A 25,508-nucleotide genomic window follows, 5' to 3' on the forward strand; every position below is an offset into this window, starting at 1 on the left:
TATCTTCAGGCCATGACCCAAATGGCTCTGGAGCTTCAGCAGGGTTTTGGGGACCTGCATAGGACCCATGGGATTTGTGAGTTAGGACAGAGGCAAAACCATGACCACTGGGCCCAGTGTGTCTGGTGGTGTAGGTTTTCCAGACTCAGTCTTTAGGGACCAGGATTCTCCAGGGTAGACGACACAGTAGGTGTTCAGTAAACTGAAGAAAGCAGATCGAAAGGTGCTTTTAGTTTGTCTTTAAAACTTTGGGGGGAGAGGAAACGAGAGAGTGACCGGTAGGGCTGGAAGAGGAGTCTAATAGGATGAGTCTTGCCTACCCTGCCAAAGCCAGTCTAAGAGGTAGGCTCTGGGATATTTGTATTAGATCCAAGGTGAGAACTTTGCAGGATTATCCTAAGAAATTCTTTTTGTTTCTGTTGAAAAGAGGAGGCAGTGCCTCAGTGGGCCTTGAACCAAGTTGGTGGTCTCATTTCCAGGGTGGGGCCTATGTGGTGAAGCTGCTGGAGGAGTTCGCCACGGGACCTGCAGTGCTCACCGTGGCCCTGATCGAAGCAGTTGCTGTGTTTTGGTTCTACGGTAAGATGCTTCCTTCCACCACATCCTTCCTACACCAGCCTATGTAGGCACCAGAATACACAAGGGTTGGATTCGTCAGAGAAAGGCAGGCCAGTGTACAAGACGTCACCTTCTTCAGAAACAGGTCATCATTTCCTCCAGACTCTGTACAACAGATTGCCCAAGCTCCCTGGAAGACGTTTTTCCCTTCTGAGTTTAAATGTTTACCCAGTGGACAGGCTGAAGTGGTTCCCTACAGCTTATCCACAGTGTTTGTTTAAGATCTGACAGGCTCTAAGAGTTGGACAGACAGCTAAGAACTAGTGCACAGTGACTGCATTTGTAGAGTGTACAATATTCTTGTTACACAGTGACCCCAATTTAAATTTCACAAGCAGGTACTCCCTCCAGAGCCCTGAGACACGGTTTAGGAGCTTATCTTCCAGGCAAGAGGCCAGAGTGTTTCTGTTTATCTGTCTTGGTAAAACCTCCAGTTTATTCCCCTTCCCCCAACTGTGGGATGGAATCTGATAAGGGTAAAACCACCAGGAGTGCAGAGTAAGCTGACATGGGTCCCTGGGCAGGGATCCCAAGAGCCCATGGGCAAGGATCAGGAGGGCACAGACAGTGGAAATGAAGAAAACCAAGTTCAGAGATCTTTAAAATAAAAAAGTGATTATTTCAATCTGAATATATTTACTTTCCCAGTTTCTATGATAGCAGAACAGCTTTAGCATGTAGATCATTACACATAACATGAAGAAGGGGGGGTCCCATGTTTTGAGTTATACGTGGGCCCGGTTTTGGGACTTTTTTGTGTGTTTGAAAGACGTCCTCCCCACCCCCTCAGCACTTCAGAGAACCAAGTTCAAAGTCTGTGATGCTACAGACCTGTGGGCATTTTCAGGGAAGCAACCACAGAGTGCTCTTCCTTCCCCTTCTCCATCTCTCCCCAGTCGGAGTTCCCACTTCTCACTTCCCTGCCGGTTACTTTGTAGAGAAGAACCTTGATCTTGATCTGACAACATGAATGAGCAATAGTGTGGTTAGAATTTTCTCTTGAAAGTTTCTAGCATATGGTCAGAATCAGTCTCTATCAAGTGGGTTCAACATTTTTAGACAAAGTTCAACTTCCTTTTCTACTGTAAGGATAAAATCAGATATATGGTGAAATCCTAGAAGGGTGCTATGGGGCACCAAGACAAGGCTTTAGGTCCCTCCCCAAGTGTCTACCAGTCCTCCCACTCTCTGTAGAAAGAGCTTGCTTGCTATAACAAGTATTGTTGTGACATGTTCCCCGTCCCACTTTCAGGCCAGATTGGTGTCCCTGAACCCCTGCCACAGAGAAATTCCAGAGTTGCTACTCTCTCTGAGACTCAGGGGCTAGGAGGACAGTCTGTTTCCTCTCTTAGTCAATCTCTTTCTCTTTTGGATGACTGTAGGCATCAATCAGTTCTGCAGTGATGTGAAGGAAATGCTTGGTTTCAGCCCTGGATGGTTTTGGAAGATCTGCTGGGTAGCCATCAGTCCTCTGTTTCTCCTGGTGAGTTGTCATCTCCCTTCTCCTTCTGGCCCTGGAGAAAAGATTCACCCTCAAACACACACCACCACCCTCAAAGTTAACCACTCTTCTGGCTTCTGTCACATTATTTCATTGCTTCCCTGCTCCATGATAATAACACATAATGTTCATTGAGCAAGAAATGTCAGGCCAGACTTTATGCTAAACTTATATTCACTGCTGTTTTTTTTTTTAATGAAATGGGTGAATTTATTATGAATATGAAATCGTTATAAATTACACCAAACAGCAGAGTCCCCAAGATATATGAAGCAAACACAGAACTGAAGGGAGAACCAGACATTTCTATGATTATACTTGAAAGATTCAATCCCTGGTTTTCAATATTGGATCAAACTTCTACACAGGCAGTCAATGAGGAAAGGGAAGATAAACTCAGGTCTCAGTTCAATTTTAGGTCTAAAGTTTTATACCCAGGGTGAGGGCCTTGTTTGCCTTTCCTGAGTCTCAGCTCCAAGCATCATTCTTTCCCTGCGTGGAGAACATGAAAGTGAACTAACAGACATGGCTTCTTTCCTCAGGGCACTAATCCAGTGTCTCTCACTTTGAAAAACAAATGAAAGGATTTAAGTAGATTATCTAGAAGCACTGGTAATAATATAAATTAATAACCCATTTATGTCAAGACTTCTGCTTCTAGTAATGGCAGACTAGTGATCCAGACCAACCCTCTCACTGAAAACACCTAAAATTTCTGGATTTAAAAATACATTGTGTTTTAAGTTTACCAAAAAGCAATAGCAAGATGACAGAGTAATAAGCAACTACGAGGTCAAGATCTAGAGGAACACTGGCGCCCACAGCACATACCAGAGCCCCTGGCCCTGAGAGTATCTGCTGTTTGGGGCAGAGTTGGCTTTGGTTTTGGAAATCTCCAGCGTCCAGGGAATGGAAGTCAAGAAGGGCTTCTGTGGTAGAGAGAGAGACGCATGTAGCATAACAGAAGCAAAAATGAGCACGCTGCCCATCTCACAGGTGAATATCGAGACATGCAGGTACACAAAGCACAAAACATAAAGGGTTGCCCTGGGAAAGTCAAAAAGAATGCAAAAGAGTTGTTTTGAAAGAAGGCACAGCTATATCCATGTCCTCTGAGGAAATGGATGGCCCAGATATCCTAATAAGCTGGACTGAAGGAACAGTCTCTGGCTCTAGAAGATCAAAAAGCTCCTTCCACCCTAAATTGAGTTACAGATAAATGAAAGAAGTGAGAGTAATCCCTGCTGATGTGCACGGAGTCACTTTACCCCAGGCTACCTCAGAGCACACTTGGGATGTTAGCAGGGCACTTATCCATCTTTGGGCAAACAGGCAACCCTTGGAGCTGAGCACTCTCATTTGACAATAAATGAATTCTATGTCTGACTCAAGATCTATGCCTAAAGAACTTTGGCGGGGGTCATCTTTAAGAAAATGAATATAGAATTACTAGGACACCTGTCAGGTCCTTCATGAGCAGCACAGTAAGTCCTAGTAGCCACGATAAATATTACTATTATTTTTTTGACTACACCAAGCAGCATGTGGGATCGTAGGTCCCTGAAAAAAGGATTGAACCCAGGTGCCCTGCAGTGGAAGCACAGTCTTAACCACTGGACAGTCAGGGAAGTCCCAATAAATACTGTTTTTATGCAATATTTTTAAAAAAATCAAAACTAATGCAAAAAAAAATTACTGATGAACAAATTCCAGCATTTTAAAGAAACACAAGATCTGACCACATACTTGGCATGTCTCACCTCACTCACCCTAATCTGGTCCTATCAAGAGTTTGTCTTTTTAAAGTATTGCACTAAAATATTATTTCTTGATTACTGAACTTTGGCACCCCCTTAAATGCTGTATCCAAGGTGGAATACCTCATATGCCTTACTCTAGTCCTGGCCCCAGGCTTTTGGTATTTTCATTTCTGTGGTTGTCTGGCAAACTGGGTGAACACTTGGGCTACAATCAATGAGTTTCTGTGCCCAGTAAAATCCAGGTACAGATCTGGCTTCAGGTATGTGACTTATAATTTCTGTGATGTTCACTATACTCACTTCTTCTAAAGGTGCTTCAGGGCACAATTAAAAGGAGGCAAATCTGTCCTCCACTTCTGGGTTTACTTAACAGATCCCTTGCTCTGGGCTTTTTAAGGCTGCTTTAGGTAAACAATGAGTAGCTTACTTAAAATATTCTTTTTCATTGAAGCCAAGTTATGAAAAAGAAAATACTGTATATGAGCAAAGGAGGTGGGGGTGTCTGGAGCAATACTTGGTGGCCACAGTGAGAGCATGCAGCCTCCCTGGACTGCATGAGGTTCCACACACCTGACACCAAGATGAGACGAGTTACAGCAGACATGGCTCCTGACCAGACCCTACCTTTCCCTGTCCCAAAATCACCTCCCTTAGTAGCCGGGGCTGGCTGAGGAGAGTCTGTCTGGAGAAAGGTTTGCGAATGGCCAGGCTCGTTTTGAAAGCTTCTTCCTGGACTTAGGATAGTGCTGTGCCGAAGATGGATGTGTGCTTAACAGTTTCCCATTTTTATTACCTGAGGACAAAGAAAAAAGATAAAAATAGACATTTAACCACACAAATAATTTACATTACTGTCTTCTTTATGACTATGAAATAATAAGATAAAATTAAATCAAGAGCAATAACGATTTCGGCACAGCAGTTACTAGGCAAAAACTGGCATTTACGCTCTCTCTGGAAAACAAACTGAAATAAGAAAACTCATAAACTGAGTGTTGGGAGTGCGGCGTGAAATTTTTCTTGGTTGAAATCTTCACTGAATTTTCAAGTAAAAAGTGTATTAAGCTGCTGTTTCCTTCCATTATTCCTTTCATTACATAGGCCAGTGGCAGGCAGGCATTTGTTGTCAAGATGCCTCGTGGCAGAGCCATCCTTGTTGAAACCCTAGTCCTTAGCTTGGGGTTAATATAAAGAGAGGGGAGAGAAGAAACAGGTACTCAGGAGTCTGCATCCTCTCCAGGTCTTGAGAACCTTATTATGTCTCCTGGACGTAGGTGCCTTCCATGTTACCAAAAACAATCAGCAGAGAAATGCAGGGGGAAATAAATAAAAACAAAGCAGAGAGGGAGAGAGAGATGAAGCCCTAGAACTGGCAGGAGCCATGGAGAGGTTGCCCAGTTTATTCCTCCACCATCTGATAAACTGGGGCCTGAACTATGCCTGATGGATGCCAGTCTCTTCTCCTTTGTATCTCCCCTCAGTAATTCTCTGAGGCCTTGGCATCCCTACTGTAGGGGTTGAGGTGGGGGTTGGGGACGAAAATCAAGATAAGCCCTTCTTTGTTTGCAGCTGAGGCACAGAAATTAGTGACTTCTTTGTGTCAGAGATCAATCTAGGATATCTCACCCTTAGGCAATTTCCTGAAATTATCTTCCCTTTAGCATTGTTGGCTTCCCCAGTGGCTCAGCAGGTAAAGAATCTGCCTGCAATGCGGGAGACCTGGGTTCGATCCCTGAGTTGGGAAGATCCCCTGGAGAAGGGAAAGGCTACCCACTCCAGTATTCTGGCCTGGAGAATTCCATGGACTATACAGTCCATGGGGTCGCCAAGAGTCAGACACGACTGAGCAACTTTCACTTCACTTCACTTTCTGCAGTATTAGGACTGTCTCTGTGTGGGTGTTGTGAAAATTTTTAACTGTTTCTTGAAATTTCTGTTTTAGTTCATCATCTGCAGTTTTTTGATGAGCCCACCACAGCTACGACTTTTCCAGTATGATTATCCTCAGTGGAGCATCATCCTGGGTTACTGCATAGGAACCTCATCTTTCATCTGCATCCCCACATATATAACTTATCGACTGATTGTTACTCCAGGGACACTTAAGGAGGTATGTGCTAGTTAGTGTGTGTGTGTGCTTTTGTGTTTAGGTTGGTAATTGTTTGGGAAGAAAAGGGTTCTGTTCTTGTGCTCTATTCAAAGGAGAGAAGTCCACCACAAGGATTCACCAAGAGGCTCTCAGCCTTATATAATCATATACCGACGTCATTATGTAGCCTCTGATAGCTGCCACTGTCATCTTAAGGCATCTCCCATAAGCCTCAAGTATGAAGGGGAATGAGTGAGCTGTTTGGATGCGCCACAGCGCACAGCCTGGTATATAGCATTCTAAACATATTAGAAAACTACTTTGCCTCCTGCATTCCACTGAGCACAGACATCAGATCAATGGTGTCTGCAGCAATAACACAAATTTGACTTAAGTGGATTTAAAGTAAATCCACTTAAGTAGAGAGTATGGTGGAAAATGTCTGTGGTCACTTTTCTAACAGCAATGTGATAAGGGCTGTTTCAAAAATCATCACTAAATAAGGATGTTACAACAATATTATGTGTCTGTGTTAGTTGCTCAGTCGTGTCCGAGTTTTTGAGACCCCGTGGACTGTAGCCCACCAGGCTCTTCTGTCCATGGAATTCTCCAGGCAGGAATACTGGAGTGGGTTGCCGTTTCCTTCCCCAGGGGATCTTCCCAACCCAGGGATCAAATCCAGGTCTCCTGCATTGCAAGTGGATGCTTTACCATCTGAGCTACTAGGGAAGTCCAATAATATCATAGTTTTAGCTTAAGTTACTGGAGTAGGGGGAAAAAAAAGCTGCCATTATAGCAGGATTTGTGTCAGTAAATGAATAGTGTGCTGTAAAAATTTCAATAACAACCTTATAATTTGTATACGATTGTATATATTTTAAAGTATCTTCATGTAGATATCTTACTTTGTTATCAAAGTACTTTGTGAGGTAGATGGGCAGGTATCCTTAGTGAAGATACTGAATCTGGGAATGCTGCCGCTCACGGTTTCCTTATTTCAGTGACTTGTATAGGGACACAGTTTAGGGAGGTTCAGAATCCAGGGCTTCTGGTTTTTGGTCCAATGCTCTTTCACTTTTAGGTGCAGCTTCTCTTTTGTGTCCTCAGGGTACTAATGGTTTGCGGATGTAGAAATTGGCTCTAGAGGTTAGAAAGACGAGTTGTCGCTTTTCATCCTGTGCTGTCAGTTAGTAGTTCAGGCCACCAGGATTCCCAGCAATGTTAGCAAAATTGAAAATGCTGGGTCGTTACTTGCTTGGTTGTGTTTCATGCCACAGCGAGGTTACTGTGGCAGGAGAGCCTGAAGAAGTAGCTGCTTACAGAAGTCTGTGGGTGGGTGCTTTTGTCAGAGGTGAGCTCAAAGGTGAAAGGTGATATTTGGGAGAAAGCTAGAGGGATTGTGCTCTCCAACAACCTGAGATCAGAGCTGGGCTAGTCTGTGGGCTCTTAGAAGCAAAACTCATATTTGAGTTTATCACACTCATCTTCCTAAAACATTTCACAAGAAACATGAAGCAAGAGAGCCTGAGGCAATTAAACAGCACCTCTTTTCTGAGAACTGAGATTGCTTCTTTTTCCAAATAGAAAAACTGAATTCTAGGTGAACAGAACTCTGCAAGGAGTTACTAATTTCCTACACGCAGAACAGCCCTATTACAACCTCACTTCTCCCAAAGCGTCATGGATTCTGGTGTTGTCCGAAATACATGCTCAGGCAAGAGTCATTGTGTTTGCTCCTTCTGGCTGTTCTTTATGGCAGTTATGATAGCCCACTGACCCCACTGACTCAAACCCAGAGGCCAAGGTCAAGGTTGGGAATTCAGGTCAATAAATTTCAGTATTCTTTGGTCACAGACTGTACTTCAAGTTTTGGTTATCTTTCTTGCAAATTCCCGTTGGCCACAAGGAAATGCTACCCAAAGGTGTACAATTAAGAGAGCTCAGATCCATTAGTAGTAGAGGTTAAGGCTGATTGCAGGGCCGTGTTTGGCACAGGCCACCGGATGGGAAACAGTGGGTTAGGAAGCATCACGATACAGCCAGTCAGGGGGGCCTGGGAGGGAAAAGACTAGGGCAAGTCACTTACCTTCTCTGGGCCTTAGTTTCTTCATCTTTAAAATGTGCTCACTGAACTGGATTAACATTTCCAAACTGTGTTGTAAGGAGCTGTAGTTCCATGGGATATCAATTACGTGTTACTGCTGGGGAAATGTTACATGGTCAAATAATTTTGCAGAATGCTGGATTAAGGCAAAGTTAAATAGGTCTCTTTACGACAGGACTTCTGAAAAGCCTTAACATGCCTATATGCATGCTTAGTTTCTTAGAGGAATAAAGCATGTTTTTGCCAAGCACCCCAAGGGACTATTAATTTTTTGTGAATACCAGACTTTATGGTCTGTAACATTCCATGTATGAGGGAGAGAGAACTCATATGACATTTTGGTATGGTTTAAAAAAAAAATAAGAGAAAAGTAAATTTCTTAACTCTTCTGGGCTCTAGCCATATACAAAGCTGGAGTTTGTGGAGTAAGTCACCACCTGCTCATCTGTAATTTAGAGCCTTGTCACTAGCATCTGCAACCTGGAAGTCTCAAGGTTGGAGTCATCAGCTGGATTAGGTGACTGTCAGAGAAGTCCTTAGTGACCTGCAGAAAGACACTGGGAATATGGTCCCTAATAAGTAATCAATCATGAAGATGGTAACAGTGACCCACTGCTTGCATGATCACCTTGCAGAAGGCCAGGGACTGGCAAATTTTGACAGCAATAGTAGTCTGGCAACTAGAATGCTGCCCAAATATGGGAAATAAGTGGACCTGGCCTTTTGGGAGATGAGCAGTCAGAAGAGCAGCAGAATGGGCAAGTAGAGGTTAGAACACAAAACCTTTTGTGCTTTTCACTGTGGGTCTTGCCTTGGCCATACACCTGACTGCTCTTCTCTCTCTGCACAGCATAGCTTCACTGAAGACTAGTTAGAGTGATGTGTCCAGTTCTCAAATAGCAAGGCCTAATTCTTCTATATCAGTTATGGGTTACAGATTCATCTTTGGGAAAGAATGGTTTGTGAAAATTTGATTTCTATGACTAGACACGTCTGGGTTGCTGATGAGCACTGTAGTAACTCCTTTTTAAATGGATTCCCAGGGTGAGGTTTCATTAAGGTCATCAAGAACACATGTACAATTTTGTGAATTTCATTACCTATGAGAATGGGAACTTTTTAGAATTCCATAGGCCCTGCTCCTTAAGAATTAACTCCCAGAACCAAGAAATAAAAAAGATTAAAGAGGACTACATATTTTTTCAATCTACTTTCAGATCCAATTTTGCTTTGCTCACCATAGGTTCAGACTTTTGGCCATCAAAGATTTTACTGAGCAACTGAATATTTTCTTTCCTAAACCTCTGCAGTGCTCCCCACATCTCTGAGCTGCTTCATGTCACCCTGATGCTAAGTTTTACAAGGCAGGCTGTATATTTCATACCCAAATCCAAGCATATTTCAGATCTGTCCCAAAGCTTCTGTGTACCTCAGCTGTTTCTACAGTAAAAATTCTCAGTCTTTTTCCTGTAATGAGTACTATGTCAAAATGAGATTGCTTTAGGGATGATGATTTGAATGGGCACATCTTTTAAAACTATGTAATAATTTGCACCCTTGTATGAACTACAGGTGACGTCACTGAGGCAGTAATAACATCTTGGCTGTCACAGCGACTGACGGCACCATGCACTGTGCCTGTAACACACAGGCAGGCCACAGGAGCCTGGCTGAGGGGGGGAACCAGAATCCAGCGCTCACTCTGCTCCCCAAGCCCTCTGGGCCACATGCAGCCTCCTCTGCCCAGAGAAATGGATGTCCTTTCCCAGACCATCAGAGGCATGCTATGGGCCAGCACTGGTTCTATTGAAGGGTCATCATTTGCTCCTGTTAGTGTGAGAGTGACTTTTTACAAATGCTTTTATATAGTTCCTTTATATGGCACTTCTACCCATACTTGAGAACAAACGGGTTCCTTTCTTTTTAGAATTTCTTTCTTTAGGTGCACCTCACGGCATGCAGAACTTCCCTGACCGGGGATCAAACCTGCACCCCCTGCAGTGAAACCGTAAAGTCTTCACCACTGGGCCTCCAGGGAATTGAATCCCCGGGATTCCTTTCTTAACAAAAGTCAATAAAACTAATCCAATTTACTATTAACCACTGTTTAAATGCTATTTAACCTTTAATATCAATGTTGAAAAAAACTTTGTTAAATTATAAGAATATTTATAACATCTTATCTTCTTCCTAACAGCGTATTATTAAAGGTGTCACCCCAGAAACACCGACAGAGATTCCCTGTGGGGACATCCGCTTGAATGCTGTGTAAAACATCAACAAAAGGAAGATGGCTTCCCAATAACTTCTTCCTCCAGTCCTGACAAGTCACACCTCGCCTTCTCCCTCTAAGTCCAGCTAAGCATATCAACGGAAGGGCCTTCTTCATAGAGACACAGTCCCAAAAGACTATGGTGCCCAGATTCTTTCGGCCTCCAGTCACTTCATGTGAAATCTCCAGGACATGTTACCACAATAGACTCTGATGCAGCTAAAGTGGACTGCTTTGAATGTGTGAGGCTGTGTATGGAGGTGATGAAAACCACTATGTCGTCATTAGGACTAGTTTAGGATCAAGTCTGTGAGTCTCCTGTGTCATTCCTTCTTACGATCATCAGTATCTAATATTGTTGCTTCCAAAGATTTCAACTGTTCATGACTGCATAAACCATGTAAGAAAAAAACAGGGATACTGTCTTGCTAGCCATATGTTTTCTGAGTAGCAGAGAATCCTATAGCTGGAGTCTATTAGAACCCCGTAACCTGTGTGCTGCTGTGGAGTCAGGAGAGGAAGATGTAAGAAGTTAAATTGAAAAATAATGTGTATGTGTGAGCATGTGTGTCTGTGTGTACAACTGTTCCAGTGTATCCTTACCCGTTACAAACTATACGAATTTCCTCTAGTTTTTTTTTTTTACATTAACAAATTCCACCTACAGAAATTTGTATGTATGTTATTTGAAGGGTATAATGACTACGACAGGCTCTGCCACCTATTCCTTTTCCAAGGACACTGCTTTAGCCCATATGCTTTCCTCTGTGGGCTGGCCTTCAGTATTTGCTGCACTTCACTGCCATCTTCCTGTCTCTCTCTACTAAACATACAGGGTAACAGTCCACAGGCTAATCTGGCCTATTTCATTAGTCACTGTGGCTTGGCTGTGAACTACTTTGAAGATGAATATTGATAAATGCATCTTCAGTGTTCAGTTGGCTATCTGGTTTAAGCTCTGTCTACTTCAAATGACTGAGTTTGACCACTAAGGTTATTTTGCTTTGTGAAGACTAGATAAATCTGATTCTCACAGGGTGTAGAGGTCTGACACCCTGACCTAAACCAAGGTCATCCTCAATCCAAAAGTAATTAAGAGAGTCTGGTGAGTGAACCTCCTCCCAACTCCTTGACTTTTCCTGGGTGGCTATTAGGATAGTGGGCCCTCCAGATAATTTTCCAGATTGAGTCTAAGTAAGGCTGATTGGAAAAGGGACACTTAAGTTAATGACATTCATGCCACATAAAACCCTTAATACAGATCTAGTAAATATGACTTCAGTGGCTTGGGACACTCAAGATGCATAGGTAGAGAAGCAAATTTTACCTTGTAGTGACATTTCCTTAACCAAAACCTTAAAGGCAGTAAAGCCTAGTCAATGATAAAAGGACTCAATCTTCTGGCCCCATATCACATCAGTCCTCTATATGAATCTAATTCAATCCTAACAACCTTACAGAAAGAAGATCCCTATAGTAGACTAGGCCTAATTTTATCCAATTATAGATCTTTCTCCCTTGGCTTCCTTTCCCCAACAATATTCCCCAGCCATCTTCCTGTATTCCACTACATCCTTCTATTTCTGATGCCCTGCTTTCCCCAGTGGGGTATTTTCTCCATAGATGTCAGCTGCTGAGAAATTTCCCAAATTATCAGAGGGAAAGAGAAAGGGGATTTAAAATGACTCTTAGTGACCTACCTTATCTTTGCTTTTTCATTCCTTCTTGCTACCTTATGTCCATTCTCTTTGCTTTCTAGAGTGCTGAAAGGAGAGAGGTAATGTAAGTGGCAGTGTATTTGGTGGTAAATAGCTTTGCAAATTTTAAGAACTTGCTTTATATGGATTCTCCCCCTCTCACACACGCTTATGCATTTTCCAAAGATACCATTTTTTAAACAGCACTTTTTCAAACAAAGAGTTTTGTCAAGCCAGGTGTTATACAGGTGTTTTGAAAATTTTCAAATGTCACTAGACTTTAAAAAAAATCCAAAATCTCTCTTCAATATAGTCTGCATTTACTTGATTCCTATTTATTAATACTACTCTGAATATTTTTTAAGGAAAACTTAGTTGGTAGACCAAATTTAAAATAATCTTTTAAAGACCTTTTACATCTAATGTAGCATTTACATAAAAGTAAAAAATAAAAATGGAATGAATTGTAAAGTGCTGGTTAATTTCTTTTCTGTAATTAGTAAGAAATAACCAAGGAAAAGACAAGACACAACAAAAGAATGGAGGCCAATTCAGTTGACTGAGATTGTTCCTATATGTTGATATGTAATGGAGTCCAAACAATTTATCTCCATTCCAAAAAACTTGAAACACATTTAAAACTCATTCCATTTGTTGTGTGGAATGCATGACTTGTAACCTAAATTCACTGCCCTGGCTGCCCCATCTGGAGATGGAAGCAAAGACCCCTACAAACCCACCCAGTCAATCAATGTATTAGCTCCAAAATCATATGACAGATCAAATAATGAATCTCAGAGTAAGGCAAAGTGATTATGTGAGATTAGTCACTCTTTCACCATCCCCTCTTTTTATGCAGCTTGTTAATTTGGTGCCACCAATGCCAAACTTTTAAGTACAAAGTTCCATTTAACTCATCCACCCCAAATCTCCTGAAAAGGGAGATTATTCTCCTAGAATTAGAACCATGTTCTCTCTGAAAAGTAAGAAAGACTGACCTGCCATGTTCTATCTGTTGTACAGTTGATTTGGAGGTCACCATCAAAGCAAAGCTTAAAACCACGGAATGCAGCGGCTTAACTGTGCTGTTCTTACGTATCTTAAGACAATCCTTAGCTATCCAATGGTACAATCCATGCCTGGTTCCTTTTGTAGTATGTTTTTCGGCTCATAAATCAACACCTGGTGCTTAAGATATCATTAAAACAAGGCAGTATTCAGAAGGCATTTTCTCCTCTTTTTTTGGTCAGAGACAGTTGGGAAGAGCAGTAGATCCCTCAGAGAGACTATTACAACCTGTCATCACCATAAAGCAATGAAAACAATAGTCCTATGCAAAGTAGGAAGTTGTATACTTTAGTCATCATGGAGCTCACCCGTTACTTAAAAACACAAGGAGAGTTACACAAAAGGCTCTAAATTATGAAGGTGAATTTAGAAAGGGCTTGCAAAGTATGCTGGAGACTGAAATTTATAAATCCATATATTGAAAAAAAATCCCAAAATAAAACATTAAGACAAGGAATATCCCTATACTGTAGAACGCTTTCCTGGTGAAACATTCTGAATTTTTTTCTTCAGTATCACAGATAAGTCAATGATATTTACTAAAATGTGTCTTGTTTAGTTCCATGGAAGGACTATTTCAAAAGCTCTAAATCTTTTTTTGTTATTTTTATAGTATCACCTTTCCCCTTCATTGCTTAACTGTCTCTAAATTTCAATAATGGAACAATGTTTTAAAGTTCAGATAACTACATTAGAGGGCAGAAACAAACCTAGTTACTTTCTCTACTCTTCCTGGGATCTAGAAATTTCTAAAGAAATATTCCCTCTCCTAGAATGACATAATACTCCTCTCAATTTTTTAATAGGCATTTACTACAATGGAAAAGATGGAATCTTAAGTATGCCTTTGCTTATGTAACATATAGTTGGAATCCATTCAGTACTGCTTCTACATGAGGTGTATCAAAACAGAAATCTTTTTTTAATGATTCACAATATATTTCAATTGAAATTTAAGCTTGTATTTCTCTTACCAGCACCTCATAATATCCATACCAAACTGCCTTACCACCAATCAAGTTTTTACTTCCTTATCAAAAACAGATTATCAAAAAAAAAAAAAAAACCAGATTATCTTCACTGGCCAAATCTACTTTGGAACCAGTGTGCACTGGTGGAGTATGTCATCAGAAAAAAGTTTTATGTCTGCTAAACTAAGAACCTTATCATTTAGGAGAGAGAATAGGTGATTTCAGTCCTTCAGTTCTACAACTGAAGACCCCAATTATAGTAATCTATTTTTAACAAATTGTAAACACTAACAGTTCAAACAACAAATATTTAGGAAATAGGAGCTAGCCCATCGCTAGGCTTAAAATGCCTGAAGTGACATACATCAAAAAAATCTCAGAGAAATGCTGAAAATAAAGAAATGAGTGAAAGTCAAAGTGTTAAACATCAGTTGTGTCCAACTCTTTGCACTCCCATGGGCTGAAGACTGCCAAGCTTCTCTGCCCATGGGATTCTCCAGGCCAGAACACTGGAGTGGGTAGCTGTTCCCGATCTTCCCAACCCAGGGATCAAACCCATGTCTCTTGCACTGCAGACATTCTTTACCGTCTGAGCCGCCAGGGAAGCCCCAAATACCTAAATTTCCATAAACAAATAATATTTGCTAATTTTTTAAAAAAGCTACTTGATTCTTACTCGAACTCTAGTATTACAAGTATACCTTATAAAACTTGATACATGAAAAATGCAGTTTAAAGGATAAAATTAGGGACTTATGTAAAATAAGAATTTGCAGTTATTTCTCCAGTAACATTTAAAAATGACCTGATTTACAAAAAAAACCAAAAAAACGTTTTCAGGATACTTTGTGTTGAACATATCAATGGTAGTGATTTAGTTGCTAAGTTGTATCCGACTCTTGGGACACCATGGACTGTAGCCTGTCAGGCTCCTCTGTCCTTGGGAATTCTCCAGGCAAGAATACTGGAGTGGGTTGCCATGCCCTCCTCCAGGGGATCTTCCCAACCCAGGGATCAAACCCGTGTTTCCTGCATTGCAGGCAGATTCTTTACCAACTGAGCTATGAGGGAAGCCCCGAATGATATATCAATGGGGTGCTTCAAATTCTGGACTATATACAGTTAACTGAATTATATAAATGGTACTTCATTTCCCTCATCTTTAGTTTCTTCTTCCACATTACCTATAGCCAAGAATAAATATTTTCTATTATTCACCTCTGTTAACTGTGATTATATGAAATTGTTCAATGTTATTTTTTACATGAAACATTTAAACTTCAGTGACAGAATTAAACCTATTTATACAAAAGAGTCCCCTCTTTAAGATGCATAAAATGCCCATGTACTCATTTATGCAATTTAGTCATAGATGTTCCAAATTATATTTTAAGACATCAGTAAATGCCTTTTGTTGTTAACTACTACTGTAGTAACTCTTAACATCATGATGAATAGACTGTCTCATTAAAAAGAAGAAAAAGCAGAGTGAAACAAAACTCCCTTCCAAACTCTTAAGGTTAAAAGAAAAATCTTAACTGTGTATTGTCAAAACATCCCCCAAAATATCACTGCATGCGATCTGCAAATACTTAGCATCAAAATACCTAGAATTAGAGATATTAAATTTCAGTAAAGCAAAATGAATTATTATAATCTGTGTAGAGCTTCAGTTTATAATGTACTTTCACTGGTATCAGGCTTCCCTGGTGGCTCAGATGGTAAAGAATCTACCCACAATGCAGGAGACCCGGGTTCAATCCCTGGGTCGGGAAGATTTCCTGGAAAAGGAAATGGCAACCCACTACAGTATTTTTGCCTGGAGAATTCTGTGGACAGAGGAACCTGGTGTAATAAATTCATGGGGTCGCAAAGAATCAGACACAACTGAGGTGACTAACACTTTCACAAATATCATCTCACTCGATCATCAGATCTATGTAATAGATGTCATTTCCCCAGTTTTGTAGATAAGGAGAGTGAGGCGCAGAGTGATTAACTGATTTGTCCAGGTTCACACAGCTGGAAAGTTCCAGAACAGGTCTTATACCTAGGTGTTTTGATTGCAGGTTATTTGCATGAAAGTCGCTCAGTCGTATCCGACTCTGTGACCCCGTGGACTATACAGTCCATGGAATTCTCCAGGCCAGAATACTGGAATGGGTAGCCATTCCCTTCTCCAGGGAATCTCCCCAACCCAGGGATTGAATCCAGGTCTCCTGCATTGCAGATGGATTCTTTACCAGCTGAACCACAAGGGAAGCCCATTATTTGCATGTCTGTCTTTAAACACATCATCCACATAAAACTCGTAGAAGAGAGTATAGGCTAAACATTCTCTCACATAAATCATACCAATGTTTTCTTAGGTCAGTCTCCCAAAGCAATAGAAAGAAAAACAAATGGGAATTAATCAGACTTAGAAACTTTTGCACAGCAAAGAAAACCATAAAATGAAAAGACAACCTATGAAATGGGAGAAAATATTTGAAAACAATGCAACTGACAGGACTCAATGTCCAAAATACATAAACAGCTCATACAACCCAACTGAAAAATGGGCAGAAAACCTAAACAGACATTTTTCCAAAGAAGACATACAGATGGTCACAGGCACATGAAAAGGTTCTCAACATCACTAATTATGAGAGAAATGCAAATCAAAGCTACAATAAGGTACCATTTCATATCAATCAGAATCGTGACCATTAAAAAGTCTACAAGTAACAAATGCTGGAGAATGTGTGGAAAAAACAGAATCCTGCTACACTGCTGGTGGGAATGTAAGTAGCTGCAGCCACTAAAAAACAGCATAGAGGTTCCTCAGAAAACTAAAAATAGAATTACCATATAATCCAGCAGTCTCACTCCTGAGCATATATCTGAACAAAACTACAACCCAACAAGATACATGCACTCCTATGTTCATAGCAACACTATTCACAATAGCCAAAGACAGAGACAATATCCAAGACATGGATACAACCTAAATGTCCACTGACAGATGAATGGATAAAGATGATGTGGTAGGTATGTACAGTGGAATACTACTCAGCCACGAAAACGAATAATGCCATTTGCAACAACATGGGAAAAACAAATACCATATGATACACTTACACGTGGAATCTAAAATATGGCACAAATGAACCTATCTAACAAAACAGAAACAGGCTCACAGACATAGAGAACAGATTCTGGTTTCCAAGGGGTAGGTGGAAGGGAAAGGAATAGACTGAGAGTTTGGGTTAGTAGATGCAAATGTTTACACTTAGAATGGATTAACAGCAAGGTCCTATTGTACAGCACAGGGAACTATATCCAATCTTCTGGGATAAATCATAATGGAAAAGAATACAAAAAAGAATGTATACACACACACACACACACACATATATATAACTGAGTCACTCTGCTGTATAGCAAAAATTAACACCTTAAAAATCAATTAATGGAGAAGGAAATGGCAACCCACTCCAGTACTCTTGCCTGGAAAAATCCTTTGGACCAAGGAGCCTAGTAGGCTACAGTCCATGGGGTCGCAAAGAGTCGGACACGACTGAGCAACTTCACTTCACTTCATGGCAAAATGTCTTGTGTGAAACATGTTTTTCTTAATTTCCATGAAACAACATTCTGCAGTCTAATAAAACTTTTATCTACTGTAAAAAAAAAAAAAAATCAATTAAACAAATATTTAACTAAAAAAAAAAATCATCCACAGAAGTCAAAATAAACAGTACTGGAACAAGAGTAAACAAGTGGAAGGAGAAGGAAAATTAAGATAGTGAATCACAGAACAGTTGTTTACCAATTCACACAATTGAAGTCCATTATTTTAGACCTCAACTATTTAAAAGAACACATATCTAGCAACACATATAATGAATCCCTTATTTATATTGATCCAAATAACTTATTATCATTATCCAAGAACTGCTCCCCTGTGCTCTAGTATGACAACTCTAACAAAGGAATTCAATTCTTCATCAAAGCTGAGGACTTTCAGCCTGTCATTCATGGTCTTCCATGATCTCACCCGAAATTTTCCAGTTCCACTGTACTACGCCCCTCTGTGTATGCTCAGTTTGTGCTTCTGCAGTATCTGTCACTGTCACTGATAAGACTTAGTACAGAACCTCTATATATGGAACTTCTAATAAATTGTGCTGTATTTTTAAGAGTATATTAAATAAGACATGTTCATAAATAGACTACCCAGTCCTTTAGCTAATTTTTTTTATTTAGGGTGTCTCCATCTTTTCACCCTTAGCTAAAACTCAGTTATACACATAACTAATATCTTGCTAAGGTTTCAGAAAAGAGGAATGATGGCATGACATGAGTGACATTTTAAATGTGACACTTTTAAAATATAAGCATCAATTAAATGGTACAAATGTTATCACAATTTTTATTTTAAGAGGTATGTTGTAAGCTTAAAAGCTTAGACAAGATGTGTGATCTATATTTTACACTTTAATACAAATTTAAGGACAAAAGTAAGACGATATTCTCCATTCAAATCCACATTATTTTTATCTGAAACACAGTATTTATAATATAAACAGCTCCGGCAACAAAATCAACAATAAAGAGTTGTTTAAATTATTTTTTAATGGTCATAGTAGAGCTAATTTTCCTCATATTACCTATGAGGATTTAGCATTCTCTTTAGGTCTTGAATATAACCAAGAAGGTCATACTAATAATATTACATATTAACTTAGTTAAACATTCAAGATAAAAGGACTGACTTCTGACTTAATCTAAACCCAAAATGAATTTTTAAAATATATTTTAAAATACCCTCCCAACCACTCTTAACACACTCCTTTATGTGTTCACACAGCATGTTACAGGAGTTGTAATTTTCTGTGCTTCCATAGGTCTTTCTACTGGGGCAGTCATCAATCATCTTCTTTCTCAATATATGTCTTTGCGTTAATCCTTGCCATTTGCCGGGCCAAGTATCTGTCTCTTGCTGACATTACAGTCTCTTCATTGCTCCGCTTTGCAAACTTGCTCACTGTCTCATGTGGCTTCTCTTGTTCTTTGCCTGTCTCTTGGCATTCCTCTGTGATTCTGTGTTTTGCTCCCAATGACGCTTCAGAACTAGGGGGTTTCTCTGGGTTTCTTTCTTTGTCCTTTTCCATGTCTCTCATTTTACTGGCTCTTTCCTGGTTAAGAAACCTATCCTTTGCCCTAGAATTTGGGCTGCTTTCCTTTCTGTCTCGATTTCTTTCTGAAGATTCAACACTGACTTCTCGTTTTTCTCTATCTCTGTATGTATCACTGTTTTCATATCTTTCTTTTCTTGCTTTCACATGCTCTTCCTTTTCTTTGCTTTTCTCTTCCTTCTCGCATCCTTTCTCATTGTGTCGGTCATAATTATTTCGTTGTCTGTGTCTTTCCTGTTCTCTGGAGGGATATTTCTCCCTGTCTTTTTCCCTTTTCCATTCTCTGTCATTTCTTTCTCTCTCGTCTCTTCCCCTCAGTCTCTCTTCTTTTTCATGCCTCTTCCAGTGTGAATCTCTGTGACTGGACTCTCTGTGCCTATGGGAATCCTTTTTTTCTTTTCGAGAATCACAGTCAGTGTAATAGGTGTCCTGCTCCCTGGATGGTCTCTCTTGGTGTTGACCTTCCCTTTTCTCACGTCCTCTTGACTTGCAACTTTTTGTGTGGCATTTGGTACCATGTTCTCTTTCTTCACTAGATGACGGTGAGTGGGTAGGATTCCTGTGATGCTTGGAGTCATTTTGTAAGGTCTCTGTGCCCTTTTCCCTTCTGCAGTTCACTTTATTTTCCTCCGTTTCATCATTCTCACTGCTCTTAGCATCAAAGTCACTGTCTGCATCTGGGTTTTCCTCTACTTTCACACCAGTTCGGCTAATGCAGTTCTCATGGGGTATTCTGCTCTCTGAACTTACTTCATCAGAATATCCTTTTGATTTCTCTTCTTTTATCCCAGACCTTAAGAAAAATAATGTAACACAAAATGCCACATTATTAATTATAATAAATAAATTCTATAAATAAATTCATAGAACTTTTAGCAGTACTTAAGTCAATACACTTACAACTGTGTATGCTTTCTGATTATCCCAAATTCAAAAAGGTGCTGATGTCTATTTACCTGGTAAACATCTATCATTAGTATATTCTAATCATTCAGATTATTTTCAATATTGGTAGAAATGAAAAAGTAAAAATCAGACCTTCTGTATAGACCACTAGATCCTTCAGGTAGGGGTCTATGGAAGGTCTTCCTTTTTGCCAAACATAGACACCTAATCATTAGGAAAAGGCATATTCTGGAATAAGTACTAGTTTTCAACAAGAAGTTCAAGTTGTGGCTCTTTGCTGGATTTTTTCTTTCTTTCTAAAAAATACTTAAAATAGTCCTGGAAAAAGATGAAGATAAATTTTTTTCACCACAAAATGGTGACAAAATATAATTCTAAATATCACTAAATAATCCTTCTGACGATTGAAAAGGCATCAGCCTCCTGCTATACACCTCAGCATCTATTACAACAAATTGGAAATATATGAATCCATCCAGCCATTATGATCAGTTACATTAACACTGTTTATACCACCTACATTTTCCCAGCTGATCAGCATGGTTAATTTATTTATATTACTCACACACTCATTCTCAGTAATCACTTATTCATCACACAAACAAAGCAACAACTATGGTTCTCAAGGAACTGCTTTCCTTAGATACAAATTTAGGACAAATTTTACCTTCAAATATATATTATAGCATGATAATTTCACTATTCCTATATCTTATGGGCTTCCCAGGTGGCGCTAGCAGTAAAGAACCCACCTGCCAATGCAGGAGATATAAGAGACTCAGATTCAAACCCTAGGTGAGGAAGATCCCCTGGAGAAGGGAATAGCAACCCATTCCAGTATTCTTGCCTGTAGAATCCCACTGCCAGGATCCTAGGACAGAGGAGCCTAATGGGCTACGGTCCAAAGGGTCGCAAAGAGTCAGACATGACTGAAGCGACTTAGTATGCATAATATGTTATAATTTTATTCAGAATTCCTCCAGGCCTTCCTTTCTAGACCAGCGCTAACAGAAATGCCAACAGAAGTGAGGAATTCCCCGGCAGTCCAGGGGTTATGGCTCAGTGCTTTCAAGGGCCGAGACCCAGGTTCCAACCCTGGTGGGGAATTAAGATTCCACCAGCCGCACAGCATAGCCAGAAAAAAGTCTACAGAAATGGCAATGTCTATATTTGTGCTGTCTAATATTGTAGCCACTAGCCAAATGTGAGAATAGAGTACTTGAAATGTGACTGATGTGACCAAAATTTTAGATTTAATTTAAACAGCCACATGAAACTAGTGGCTACATATTGGATAAAGCATTTCTAAGGCCCTGACTCTGTGAATCTTTATGTTTTACAGAGGCTAGGTCCTATTTATGAAAAGATATGCTTCTCTTTTTATACACTATCTGAACATGCATGCAGAATTACTATGATAAAAATACCTTGAACTAAAGGTTTTTTAATTCAGTTCAGTTCAGTTGCTCAGTCGTTTCCGACTCGTTGCGACCCCGTGAATCACAGCACACCAGGCCTCCCTGTCCATCACCAACTTCCGGAGTTTACCCAAACTCATGTCCGTCAAGTTGGTGATGCCATCCAGCCATCTCATCCTCTGTCGTCCCCTTCTCCTCCTGCCCCCAATCACTCCCAGCATCAGGGTCTTTTCCAAAGAGTCAACTCTTTGCATGAGGTGGCCCAAGTATTGGAGTTTCAGCTTGAGTCCTTCCAATGAACACCCAGGACTGATCTCCTTTAGGATGGACTGGTTGGATCTCCTTGCAGTCCAAGGGACTCTCAAGAGTCTCTTTCAACACCACAGTTCAAAAGCATCAGTTCTTCAGCACTCAACTTTCCCCACAGTCCAACTCTCACATCCATACATGACTGCTGGAAAAATCACAGCCTTGACTAGACGGACCTTTGTTGGCAAAGTAATGTCTCTGCTTTTTAATATGCTATCTAGGTTCATCATCACTTTCCTTTCAAGTAGTAAGGGTCTTTTAATTTCATGGCTGCAATCACCATCTGCAGTGATTTTGGAGCCCCCAAAAATAAAGTCTGACACTGTTTCCACTGTTTCCCCATCTATTTCCCATGAAGTGATGGGACCAGATGCCATGATCTTAGTTTTCTGAATGTTGAGCTTTAAGTCAACTTTTTCACTCTCTTCTTTCACTTTCATCAAGAGGCTTTTTAGTACCTCTTCACTTTCTGTCATATTGGTGGTGTCATCTACACATCTGAGGTTATTGATATTAAAAAGCTGTAAATCTCTAGTTATTCATTCAATTAGGTCAGGTTTGGCTAACAACAAAACATGAATACTACAGTCCTCTACTTCCAGGGAGTTTAAGTGATCGTGGGATCACATCAGAAATCAAGGGCAATATCCTTCTTCTGGAAGGGCTTCCCTGGTAGCTCAGACGGGAAAGCATCTGCCTACAATGCGGGAGACCTGGGTTCGATCCCTGGGTCGGGAAAACCCCCTGGAGAAGGAAATGGCAGCCCACTCCAGTATTCTTGCCTGGAAAACCCCATGGACTGAGGAGCCTGGTAGGCTATAGTCCATGGGGTTGCAAAGAGTCAGACATGACTGAATGACTTCACCCCTTAATCGTTCTTCTAAATATTCCATATGCCACATCTCACCTGGCTTCACGAAAGCTGCATGTAGGTACTTCCTCTTCACCAACTGCTTGATTTAATAGGTGCCTATAAAATCCACTGAGATCTCTCTGCTTGGTTACATCCAAACGTGCTAAGAGAATGAAAGCAGAAGTGAGAATAATATATTCAACGAGGCAAAACGTAGTTGTTTTACAGGCACAGATATAACATAGTGTATAAACTGGTCTCTAGATCTATATAGTCTGCAGGCCAAATCTGACCTGCTGCCTTTTTTATCAATAGATTTTTACTGAGATGTAGCCCTGTTTATTTACTATCTCATCCTGAGTGGTGCTCTAGATGAACACATAGTACATGCTGAGACCAAGTCTTACACATGTGGTTTTCTTCCATTTGAAGTTGGTAAGCCAGCCCAGGTTGGATGCATGAGACAAGTGCTCAGGCCTGGTGCACTGGGAAGACCCAGAGGGATCGGATAGAGAGGGAGGTGGGAGGGGGGATCAGGATGGGGAATACGTGTAAATCCATGGCTGATTCATGTCAATGCATGACAAAAACCACTACAATACTGTAAAGTAATTAGCCTCCAACTAATAAAAATAAACGGGAAAAAAATATAAAAGTTGGTAAGCACTTGACAAATAAGCTGTTTATAATTACATATTTTACTTTGATCATGAGAAATGACCATGAGTAGAAAGTACTGCAGTAAAGCATTAAGGTATTTTTTGGCCTCTGCACATCTTTGTTCTTTCTTGAATTAATGTTATTCTTTTTGTAAATGCCTAGTTAATGCTCCTTGGGTGATGTTAGTTTTTTCATCCCAGGAAAACATAACTAGGATTTAAATCTCAGTTTATATTCCCTTTGACAAATGCTGTGCTGTTACGCCTTGTAATCGATGTTTTTACATTTGAAATCATTTTCTAAGGCAATGACTTGTGATGACTACAGTTTTAAGCAACAAAATGAGATATGATTAGAAAGGTGAATAGATATAACAGTTACCAAGAGTGCAACTGTGTTTTTACCTAAATTCTTCTATTTTATAACACTATATAACATCATATACCTTGTACCCTGTATTCACATACATAAATTATGACAACATTATAATCTAAAAGTCCAGTGACAGAGCAAATGGCTACCACAGGGCAGAATTCTCCTATTTCTATTCCTTCTACCCTTCTCCCTTTCATTTCACCTTCAAGTGCAGCGGCTCTTCTTTCCCTTTCTTCCTCTTCAGCTCTCTCTTGCAGTTTTTTCTTATAAGCAGATGTTACGAATGCCTCTTTATCATCAAATTCTCCCTTTTCCATTTCTCGTTCTCTCTGTATTTTCTTTTCCATTCTTTTTTCTTGTTCCTTTTTTCTAATTTCAACTGCTTTCAATAAGTTGTGAATGTACTTGGGCTAGGGGGAAAAATAAGATTATTTTCGAGAGAGTCAAAGATAATGAATTATTAATATTCTACTGTTATCATGAATTCATTAAAATAGAAAGTCAAATATATAGGATCAACTTCTCAAAATTCAATACAAATTTACTAGCAAGATTGAAAATAAAATTCGTTTCAATAGAAATTTAAGTATAGATAGAATTATTCAAAACACCATTTTTTAAAAAATCTCAAACTAAATAGGTAATTTTCCCACTGTTTTTCTCACCCTTTTTACAAAATGGTATTTTTTTTACTTCTTCAATTATGTGAACAGGAAAGCATTCCAACTAGTTTTTCACATTAGTTGAAATACAATTATTTAAAATAGTAGCTTTAATATAGTTTTATACTACTACTTTATTTCAGATACTGTGAGATGTAAAGATCCTTAGAAACCAGTGCATGCTTTGTGAAAGAGAAGAGTGATAGAAAATTTGAACTTATTTCATTCAATCTCCACACCTTTACATTTTCTTCAAACTAAAAATTTGATCGTGTTACACGTGGATGATTCAATTACCAGCTAGGAAGCAATAAAAAAATTATAAAACACAAATAAACACGAACAGGAGGAGCAGTACAAAGACATTCCTAAGAAAAATTTTCAAAAAATAATTTGAAAAGTTTTAAAGCAAAAAACAAAATTTATAAAATTGTTAGACAATTCTCTTGCTCCTGTTAGGATACTTTATATACAGCTTCCTAGATTCTAACAAATCCACACTATCTGGAACTAGGGGCTCTTTGCATTTTATATACCTAAAATTTTTTGTCAGATCACTCTCATGGTGAAAAAAGAGTAAGATACAAAATGCCGGTCAAAGTCAAAGAAAGTTTGTATTTTCAGCTACAAACCTTTCGGTCTTTTCCCAAAAGCAATCTGGGATTACTTTCTTCCTTCTTTTTCTGCATTTCATCATAAATACTGTCATATTCATATACAGTAGAATCTTCTGCAAGAGCCTTCTGAATTTCAAGTTTGGTCTTTAAAAAAAAAAATCGAACATATTTCAAAAATATGAGCCAACTAATAGATACCAGAAAAAGTCTAAGTAGTTTTTTGGGGACAGGATCATAAATCAGAAATATATCATAAAAATTGTATCAATCACATTTAAAACACTTAGAACAGAGCCTTACACAGAGTAAGCGTTAATTAAACATTGTGCTGCCGCTTAGTCGTTCAGTTGTGTCTGACTCTTTGCGACCCCGTGGCCTACAGACCCCCAGGCTCCTCTGTCCACGGGATGCTCCAGGCAAGAATACCAGAGTGGGTTGCCATGCCCTG

The 25,508-nt window shown here is 39.7% G+C and overlaps 2 protein-coding genes and 1 long non-coding RNA gene across 7 annotated transcripts in view; 1 reads left to right on the forward strand and 2 right to left on the reverse strand.

Moving 5' to 3' along the window:
• The window catches only part of SLC6A4 (solute carrier family 6 member 4), a 35,129-nt gene extending 22,681 nt beyond the window's left edge, over nucleotides 1-12,448 (forward strand). The window contains exons 11-14 of the mRNA XM_065910197.1: nucleotides 480-579; nucleotides 2,001-2,101; nucleotides 5,822-5,989; nucleotides 10,270-12,448. Of these exons, the coding sequence (XP_065766269.1) occupies nucleotides 480-579; nucleotides 2,001-2,101; nucleotides 5,822-5,989; nucleotides 10,270-10,344 (444 nt within the window). The 3' untranslated portion in view covers nucleotides 10,345-12,448. The remainder of the gene's footprint in view (nucleotides 1-479; nucleotides 580-2,000; nucleotides 2,102-5,821; nucleotides 5,990-10,269) is intronic.
• Nucleotides 2,238-14,153, reverse strand: LOC136149711 (uncharacterized). 3 transcript variants are annotated; one of them, XR_010659700.1, is made up of 4 exons: nucleotides 13,040-14,153; nucleotides 12,045-12,107; nucleotides 8,055-8,166; nucleotides 2,238-4,672 (listed from the first exon to the last, which is right to left on the reverse strand). It is a non-coding gene; the product is annotated as an uncharacterized lncRNA (long non-coding RNA). The 3 variants fall into 3 exon arrangements; XR_010659698.1 differs by having other exon boundaries at nucleotides 8,055-8,169; XR_010659699.1 differs by lacking the exon at nucleotides 13,040-14,153 and having other exon boundaries at nucleotides 12,045-12,132.
• Nucleotides 14,154-18,466: 4,313 nt separating this feature from the next.
• Nucleotides 18,467-25,508, reverse strand: part of NSRP1 (nuclear speckle splicing regulatory protein 1) — a 43,436-nt gene continuing 36,394 nt past the window's right edge. For all 3 annotated transcript variants that reach the window (XM_065909715.1, XM_065909718.1, XM_065909717.1), the window contains 4 exons: nucleotides 25,076-25,204; nucleotides 23,984-24,191; nucleotides 22,801-22,909; nucleotides 18,467-20,053 (listed from right to left, as the gene is read on the reverse strand). In XM_065909715.1, the coding sequence (XP_065765787.1) occupies nucleotides 18,991-20,053; nucleotides 22,801-22,909; nucleotides 23,984-24,191; nucleotides 25,076-25,204 (1,509 nt within the window). In that variant the 3' untranslated portion in view covers nucleotides 18,467-18,990. The remainder of the gene's footprint in view (nucleotides 20,054-22,800; nucleotides 22,910-23,983; nucleotides 24,192-25,075; nucleotides 25,205-25,508) is intronic.

Source organism: Muntiacus reevesi, chromosome 18, assembly GCF_963930625.1.
Source record: "Muntiacus reevesi chromosome 18, mMunRee1.1, whole genome shotgun sequence".
In the NCBI taxonomy this organism is placed as follows: domain Eukaryota; kingdom Metazoa; phylum Chordata; class Mammalia; order Artiodactyla; family Cervidae; genus Muntiacus; species Muntiacus reevesi.